The 9890-nt window shown below is 30.8% G+C and overlaps 1 protein-coding gene across 1 annotated transcript; it reads right to left on the reverse strand.

Moving 5' to 3' along the window:
- Nucleotides 1-1923, reverse strand: LOC130466914 (uncharacterized). Its single transcript, XM_056835477.1, has 2 exons — nucleotides 1525-1923; nucleotides 1-644 (listed from the first exon to the last, which is right to left on the reverse strand). Exons 1-2 carry the CDS (start codon nucleotides 1840-1842, stop codon nucleotides 99-101), a joined length of 864 nt encoding a protein of 287 aa, XP_056691455.1. The 5' UTR covers nucleotides 1843-1923; the 3' UTR covers nucleotides 1-98.
- Nucleotides 1924-9890: the final 7967 nt, after the last annotated feature.

Here is a 9890-nt window from a genome sequence, read left to right on the forward strand (position 1 = left end):
AGCCCTGTTACACAAAAATTAAAACAAATAAATAAGGAAAATATTAAATTATGTAAAAATCTCAACTAAATGACATATATAGTTAACTAATTGTTAACTTACTGTTGATCAAGTGCCTCATCATCCAAGAAACAGAAGTCAATTACTTCTTTTTCCAGTCTCCTCAGACGACCGAGGGTCTTCGGAAATCTCTCCATTAACTCAGATAAGCAGAAGACTTCTTCTGTAGCAGAACCAATGGGAAGACTGCTATAGAAACTCCTAGCTTCTCGTTCAGGTTCAGCATCTTGGGGAGCAACATTTCCAGAACCTTCAACATTTTTCTCAATTGGCCCTTTATCACCAGGTCCATTATCACCAGAACCCTTGTCAGCAGCACCAACATTCTCCTGAATTGGCCCCTTGTCAGCAGCACCATCAACAGCTTGAGAAGGAGCATTATCATCAACAACATTATTTTCATTTCTCAAGTGTTCAGCATAGGCAACAATTGAGTCAATTATCTCCAAAAACACAGGATCACTGTATCCTGGACTGTCTGATAATTCTTGTCGCCGACTCTTTAACAAATTTATACGGTCCTTATGGAAACTGGACACAACATATAAATCGCGACAATATATTCTCATTGCCAATTGCAACTCCTTCACACACAAAAAAAAGAAAAATATTAAGAAAAGAAAACAACAGCAAAATAATTAACTAATTGAATTATCTAAACAATTATATAATTCATGGAAAAAGATAACTATTTGATGGAATACATTAACTAATTGCTGTATAAAGTTAACTAATTAAAGGAAAAGGTTAACTATTCGATGAAATAACTTAACTAATTGATGGAATGATGAAACCATTGGAAAAATTCATTAAAAAATAAGTTCACTTATAGAGAAAAATAGTTAACTAATTGATGAAATAAGATAACTAATTGCTGAAATAGGTTAACTAATTCATAAAACAAGTAACACTTGGTTAACTACTTAATGGAAAAAGTTGACTAATTGCAGTAAAAACTTAACTAATTTAAGCAAAAGGTTAACTATTGTGAGATAGGTTAACTAATTGAATAAAAAGGTTTACTAATTCATAAAAAAGGTTAACTAATGGATGGTAGAGGTTAACTAATTGATGAAATAAGATAACTAATTGCTGAAATAGGTTAACTAATTCATAAAACAAGTAACACTTGGTTAACTAATTAATGGAAAAAGTTGACTAATTGCTGTAAAAGGTTAACTAATTTAAGCAAAAGGTTAACTATTGTAATAGGTTAACTAATTGAATAAAAAGGTTTACTAATTCATAAAAAAGGTTAACTAATTGATGGTACAAGTTAATTAATTGAATATAAAGGTTTACTAATTCATAAAAAGGTTAACTAATTGATGGTACAGGTTAACTAATTGAATAAAAAGGTTTACTAATTCATAACAAAAGTTAACTAATTGACAAAATAGGTTAACTATTAAAAAGATTCATTAAATATGAACAAAAATAAATATGAACATTATCATGACTTACATCATCGCAGGTAGCTTGAATTTCAGCATCTGTTTGAGCACTTTCCGGAATTTGAAACTCAATAATCCTGCTTCGATCAGCTTGCGAATTACCCGGTGCACCTTCCGAAGCTTTAGCAGAAGCAGCAGGAGCACCAGAAGCAGCACGAGCAGCAGAAGCAGAAGGAGCAGGAGAAGCAGAAGGAGCAGCAGAAGCTTCAGGAGCAGCAGAAGCTTCAGGAACCTCGAGTTTGATAGGGTTAAGACCCCCTAACAAATCAGCAAAAGTCTTAGACACGGGATAGCTGGTTATATCAACCAAAGCTACCCCAAAACCCATCTTCTCTTCGGAAACCAGACGTTCAGTCACTTGTTCATCATTCCAATGTTGAACAAGTGGGATTTCCTTAGGGGGGACTACACCCCGAAATAACGATCTTTGGAGATAAATTATCTCCAAAAATAGAACACAGCCATCAACCTTGTCATTTTTTACACTCGCTCTCCACCTCTCAATAGCAAACCCAAGCTGGTTTAACACGTATTTACACCAATTTTGTTTCACAATCTGTGAAACATCCTCAACAGCCTTCAAAACCTTGATGTCTAACAACCGGTTAGACGTAGGAGCCAAAAATACACCTATAAAAACAATAAGATAATTACAGAAATCAATAAGATAATATATTAACTAATTCATAAAAATAGTTCACTAATTAATGTAAAAAGTTAACTAAATGATGAAGAAAGTTAACTAAATGTAAAATAGGTTAAATGATTGATGAAAACAGTAACTAATGGATAAAAAAGGTAAACTAATTATTAAAATGAACTAATTAATGAAAAAAGAAGAATAATTAATAAAAAAGGTAAATTAATTAATGTAAATAGTGAACTATATACTTGCTGTTAAAGGTAAATAACTTGAGCATGATTAATTTAGAAATTTTTACCTAAAACATATACCACAAAGGCACGTTTAAAATCATCTCCACATTCATCTGTTTTCAAAAAAGATTCCAACTCCGTCAAGGTGGGTGCCTGAACAGTTGGTTTCTTGTGGAACTTCTCATTCCATCTTTGAATCATTTCATGGTTGGCATCTCCTTCAACCCGCTTTCTTGGCGTCTCTTGAACATCAAAATCCTTGTTCCATGGCAAGCCAAAGACGTCATAGACATCATAATCATATAACTGAACATTTTGTGTTTCTCCAAACTGGAGCATATGACCAACACAATTAAAATGTTGAAGCAGCCATGGAACAAGGCGTGTGTTGACTTCATGAAGTCGAACACTCAACAAACCACCAAAACCTATCTCTTTAATGGCTTTCAATTTTTTTCATTCTTCTTTATAGAATTAAGAAGATTAATCAACGCCTCTGGTCTACAATTTAGTTTGTAACCCCTACACAAAACAAAAGAATTTAATTAATGAAAATATTTAACTAATTGCTTAAGAAGTTAACTAATTGTAGAAAAAGGTTAACTATTTAATGAAATAGGTTAACTAACTGCAAAAAACTTCACTATTCATGCAATAGGTTAACTAATTGATAAAATAGGTTAACTAATTAATGGAAAAAGTTAACTAATTGCAGTCAAAAGTTAACCAATTATTGACTTAACTAATTGCAGTCAAAGGTTAACTAATTAATGTAAAAGGTTAACTAATTAGTGAAAAAGTTAACTAATTACTGGAAAGATTCTTTTTAAAAAAAGGTTAACTAATTACTGAAAAATATTTAACTAATTGTGTTTAAAGGTTAACTAATTATTTTAATTACATAACTACTTCATATAGGTAAAATAATTTGTTTCAAAGCAAAAGTAATTAATTTAAAAATAAATAAGAAATAGTCATACCTATCCAACTAATTAAACAGTGATAAATAACAGTTACAAAGATAGGTTAACTAATTGAAGAAAAAGGTTAACTAACTGAAAAAAACTTCACTAATCATGCAATAGGTTAACTAATTGATGAAATAGGTTAACTAATTAATGGAAAAAGTTAACTATTTGCAGTCAAAAGTAAACTAATTATTGAGTTAACTAATTGCAGTCAAAAGTTAACTAATTAATGGAAAAGGTTAACTAATTAGTGCCTTAGTGGAAAAAGTTAACTAATTAGTGGAAAGTTCTTTTTAAAAAAGGTTAACTAATTACTGAAAAATATTTAACTAATTGCAGTCAAAAGTTAACTAAATTATGCAAAAAGTTCACTAAATGTAAAATAAGTTATGATAATTGCAAAATCAATTTTTAAATAGTCATACCTATCCAACTAATTAAACAGTGATAAATAACAGTTACAAAGATAGGAGTTATACCTATCCAACTCTACAACTTCCCCACCATCTTCCGTATATTCTACTTTAATTTTCGACTTCTTTGGCCCCCTTCCAATTTTCCTCTCATCTGCACTCAGCTTTGAACTAGCTGGAATATCTTCAGTCGGCCTTGAACTGCCTTCAACATCTTGACTCGACTTCCCAGCATCGTGATAATCAGATGCTTTGTTTGCATTTTTTGACCTCATTATGTGAACTGAAACTATAAATGAATGTAGTTCAATATATTGTAATGCGCAAATAAAAAGAATGTGTAATGAACATAAGCAGTATAAATAGCAATAAAAACAAAACAATTTCATTGTGTAACTAATTGCTTTGAATGTTTCACTAAATGGTTAAAATAGTTAACTAATTGGATTATGCAATTAACTAATTGGTCAAAAAACTAAACTAATTGGTCAAAAAAGTTTGAAATTAAATAAATAACTAATTCGTTTAATACTTAATTTATGAATGTCAGAGTATCACTAATTGCTTTGAATGAATCACTAATTGGTAAAAATAGTTAACTAATTGGATAAAAACTAACAAATTTATCAGCGAAATTTTAATTTTAATAAATCACTAATTTGTTTAAAAACTTAACTAATGAATGTCATTACTAAACTAATAACAACAAATACAAAACTAATTCATGTGTACAGTTGAACAAGAATAAATTGCAAAATATACCGCAGATCAAAACTAAAAATACCGTTGTCTTAACAAAATACACGAAATTCTAAACTAAATCATCTACAGGTTGATAAAATCATGAATCAGAACTTGAAATATCGCAGTTACAAAAACCTAAATCTCGCAGTTACAAAAACCTAAAAAAACACCAAACGAACTTCAAATTATGAACAAAATGAACAAAAAGAAGAAAAATTGACAAAAAACTTCAATAATTTTGTCGACAATGAAGAACAACCGAAATTATCACAAATCGCAATTACAAAACCCTAAATCAAAACGAAAAACAGTAACAAACAAAAACGAACATCAAATGATCACAAAATTGAACAAAAAGTAGATGAAAATAAGAAGAACTTACCAAATGTTGAAGAAACTCAGAAAATATCACAATCGAACCTTCAAAACCCTAAATCGAACGAAAAAAAAGAGGAAAAATTAGTAAGAACTACAGACGAACAAAGAAAAGCAAGTGATAATGCAAAAAACTTACAGAAATTGAAGAAATCGAAGAGAAGATCAAAGAGTAGAAGCTTTCTCTCTCCTGAAATGGAAGAACTCGGCGGTTTCTCTCTCTAAAAGTGAACAGTGATTTGAAAATGGAAAAAGGTGCGAAAGAAGGCTTTTATACTAAACCCGGAAAAATAACCGATTCACATTTGACCCGCGTCCTGACCCGCGTCTCGACCCGCGTCACGACCCGCGCTGCCACGTAGGCGGTCTGACGCTGTCAGTCCGTCTTATTTAAACTTTTGTATACTTTCTCTTACACCAAATCATTAGAAGATTCCAATTTCGTAATCCCCTCCCTGATTCCAAATAGGAAGATAAAAAGGGGGAAAAAAAGGAACAGAGGGAGTAATAAGGTTGTATAAGCTCTAATAAGCTTTTAAATAAAATATGTAATATTATGATTATTTGCGGTGTTATATTAAATAAATCATTTTATATTATTATATTAAAATAATTTGTGGTTACTAATTGACAACAATAAGTATCAATGATACATAAGTATTAATTGATATGTTATTATTAATTGCTATCAACATAGTTATAACGGAAAACTTAATAGACACTTTTAAAATTATGTGTACATCACAAATCAATGAACGATTTTTTTGTGAGACGTTTCTAGATTTCCAAATGTGCCAAATGGCTACACAAAAAATGGTTTTCCAATTCCCATATTGACTGAGATTGAAACCAATCCACTCAATTCAAGGGAGGTGAAAAAAACTATGAAGATTTATACCATGATTCTTGACTAACCTGCTGAATATGTAGTTCCACAGAATACTCGACTTCCAACAATCTCTAAAGAGGTGCAAGTTCTTTACATCATTGTATTAATTGAAATACTCGTAGGGAGCATCAAAGAGTTGTTTTCCATCCGTGATAAAGTTCTATTACGGATTATAAAGAATTTTAATAAAGAGTTAATCACAAATTTTTTTACAAATTGGTCGAATTAGTACTTGATTTATAAATTTTGGATAATTATTATAGATTAATAATTTATATTATTAATAATAACATAAAATATAATTATTAATATAAGAACTAAATAATTATTGCTTTATTAATTTATATTTATTAATATTTGCAATCAACTATTATCAATATTCTAATGGTTAAAAGTTTAGTAATAATATATTAAACTTTAAATAAAGTCTAATAAGCTTTAATAAGGTCTTATAAGTTCCTAAGGGGTATAAGTGAAATAAGGTCTTATAAGATCATATAAGTTAAATAAGGTCCTCCCGTCAAAAAAAGAAGAAGTTAAATAAGGTCCTATAATCTTAGATAAGTCCAGCCCTTATAAGTTGAAGAGAACACACCCTTACTTTCTCCATTATTTTTTATTTGTCATATACTCCCTCCGTATTTTAATACTCCGTATGAGTTACAATTTAACCGCTACGATTTTTAGAAAAGTGGGTTGATTTTATTAAAATAAGACGGAGGTGTGATAGAGGCCTGGTTATTATTTATTGTAAGAAATGGAGTGCATTGTTTATTGTGGAAAAAAGAGAATATGAGTAAGTGTGGGAATCGTAGAAAGAAAAGAAAGATTAATATAACTGGCAGTGAGAAACATAACATACCAAAAATGAAATATATACCTCATATTAAAATATGGTGGCTTTTAGAATTGTAAATCATACGGAGTATTAGAATACGGAGAGTATTTTTTTTACACAGTTCCTAATAAAAGTATTATAATAACAATATTTCTAGGTACAATTACAAAAAAAGTTATATTGTATAATAATTTTATATTTGAAAACTTTTATATGAAAGATATACTTCATCTTTTTTTCTTTTTTTTTAGGGAAAACTTAAAATCAAAGATGAAGTACTCTCTCTATTCTTGAATATTAGTCCCTTTTGAAATTCAGTGCGTCTCATGTGTGGTCAGTCACACCATCAACTTGATGGTGTGACGCGCGCAACTAATATGGAGAAAGTTATAGACGAGTGTTACTTGACTTCTATGCTGGTGTTACTTATACATTGTATTTGCCGTTACTTTTTTTTTTGTTTTACTGCAGTTTCTTGAATTTCATGTTAAAGGTTGCTTGTATAGACGAGTGTTACTTGATACTCTACGTTGGTGTTACTTATACATTGTATTCGTCATTTTTTTCTTATTTTATTGCAGTTTCATGTAAGAGGTTCCTTGTATAGACTAGTGTTACTTGACTTTCTATGATGATGTTACTTGTACGTTGTATTCGCTGTTATTTTCTTGTGTTTACTACATTTTCTTGAATTTCATGTTCGAGGTTCCTTGTATAGACTGGTGTTACTCAATCTTTTATGCTGATGTTACTTTTTAGTTATTGCATTTTCTTCAATTTCATGTTAGAGGTTCCTTGTATAAACTAGTGTTATTTGAATTACTATGTTGATGTTACTTATACCTTGTATTCGCGGTTACTTTTTTGCTTTATTGCAGTTTCATGTAAGAGGTTCCTTGTATAGACCGGTGTTACTTGAGTTTCTATGATGATGTTACTTGTACGTTGTATTCGCAGTTATTTTCTTGTGTTTACTACATTTTCTTGAATTTCATGTTCGATGTTCCTTGTATAGACTGGTGTTACTTGACCTTTTATGCTGATGTTACTTTTAGTTATTGCATTTTCTCCAATTTCATGTTAGAGGTTCCTTATATAAATTGGTGTTACTTGAATTTCTATGCTGATGTTACTTATACCTTGTATTCGCGGTTACTTTTTTGTTTTATTGCGTTTTCTTCAATTTCATGTTAGAGTTTCTTTGTATATACTGATGTTACTCTATTTTCTATGTTGATGTTACTTTATTTTCTATACTGATGTTATTTTATTTTCTATGCCGATGTTACTTTGTTTTATGCCTTTAAACGTGTTGGGTTTATTTATAAGTGTGAACATGTCACACCATCAAGTTGATGGTGTGGCTGGTCTCATATAAGACTTGAGGTTTGGAATTTAAGACAATTCCAAAAAAGTACACCTATCACATAAATCTTAATAGAATTTAACCCATGTGGGTAAGAGAGATAAATAATTAAGGGGTTTATTGGGGATAAAACTAAATTTGTGAGTAAAAAAGTGGGTCATTTAGATATTTGTAAGGGTATAATAGAGATAAATGTTGGACAAATAAGGAAAGATTTTAAAAGGGACTAATAAAAAAATCAACTCAATACAAAAAAGGAAAACCTTAAAAAACGGAGGGAGTATATCTTTTCCCTCAAAAAAATGAAAGAGTGTATCTTTCATATAAAATTATGGTTATATATGCATCATCTTCTCTATAATAAAAAGCTCCAACACTTGCTTTTGCGTAATTTTTAGGACTATTTTGTCCTTTTCTCTCTTTATTATTATTATTATTATTATTATTATTATTATTATTATTATTATTATTATTATTATTATTATTATTATTATTATTATTATTATTATCAAATGTCAACAAAGTCAAAAACTTTACAAATAGTTAGTGGGAAGCCGAGATATAATCTGGGCCCCCACTCCTCTGGCTATAGCAAAGCTTATCCTGGTGAAAATATGAGCAGCAGCACGAGCCCCAATGTTCTGAGTCCTAGAAAACTTCTGGATCCGCTTCAGCAACGCTACAACATCCTTATCCAGCTCCCCCAAAGAAGAGAAAGAGCACGGAAGAAAGCCATAACCAATGGCCCTACAACGTGCTTCGTACTTGGCCCGTTTCCGAATAGCCGCATCAGCCACAACCCGGCGCGGGACAAATCCAGCCAACCCAGACTGTATCAAAGGGGATGATCCCATCAAGTCAACACACACATCACAGCCAAGATCCCAAGAGTAGAGCAACACGTCTCCTGGTCGGAGTGCCCCATCGTTCCCTCCAGAAAGACCAACATCAACTTCTTTCCGCGCCGAAATCCCAGAACGATAACAAACGTCAACAAGGGTATCCCGAACCACATTATGCCGATGTTTAATACCCACGATGCCGGCACATGACACCGCATGATCACCAAAGATGTCTCCCGCAAAGACCCTGGAACAAGCAGAACATGGCGCCGTAACAGAGAACAAAGGAACCCCCAACCGGTAACACAACACACATCGGTAAGCCTTAGCATTCATATTTAAAAGATTATTATTATTATTATTATTATTATTATTATTATTATTATTATTATTATTATTATATTTAAAAGATTTTAGTATCGCAATGTCAATTGTCATTTTTTTACATACTATGTACGAAGTACACCAAATGCTCCAATAGATCTTTACCCTTGTTTGACTCTGATTGTTTTGACGTAAAACACTTTTTTCATTTTCTTTTGTTTGTTTTATTAAGGAGGGAAAATAATTTTTTCAAAGACGGAAAACTTTCCCTACAGAAAACACAACTTTCTTTTAGAAAAGCAGGAATGTTAAAATGTCATTTCTAACCCTTATATTTGTTTTTCCCTCCCCCTATGCATACCTAATTTTCACTTCTATGTCTTTTTTTATAAAATAAAAACTATTTTTGTAAGGAAATAAATAAAGGAAAACTATTGTCCCTTGATGATTTCCTTTGAAAATTATTTTCTATGAAATATCAATCATTTTTATTTAAGAATTTGTTCGTTGAAACAAACTAAGCCTTAGTCAAAGAGGTATTAAGTTATTTTTTTTGAGGGAAGGTATTAAGTTAAGTATAGCTAGCAATTTAGCACAATTACAAACTATTTTCTCAACTTTTCGTACATATAAACTTATAAAGAATGCAAGTAAGTACAACTACGTTTCAAAAAATAACCACGTGCAAGCGCACGTCAATTTCACTAGTATAAATATTAAACAAAACAATGAAAAGAGACG

Source organism: Spinacia oleracea, chromosome 2, assembly GCF_020520425.1.
Source record: "Spinacia oleracea cultivar Varoflay chromosome 2, BTI_SOV_V1, whole genome shotgun sequence".
NCBI lineage: Eukaryota > Viridiplantae > Streptophyta > Magnoliopsida > Caryophyllales > Amaranthaceae > Spinacia > Spinacia oleracea.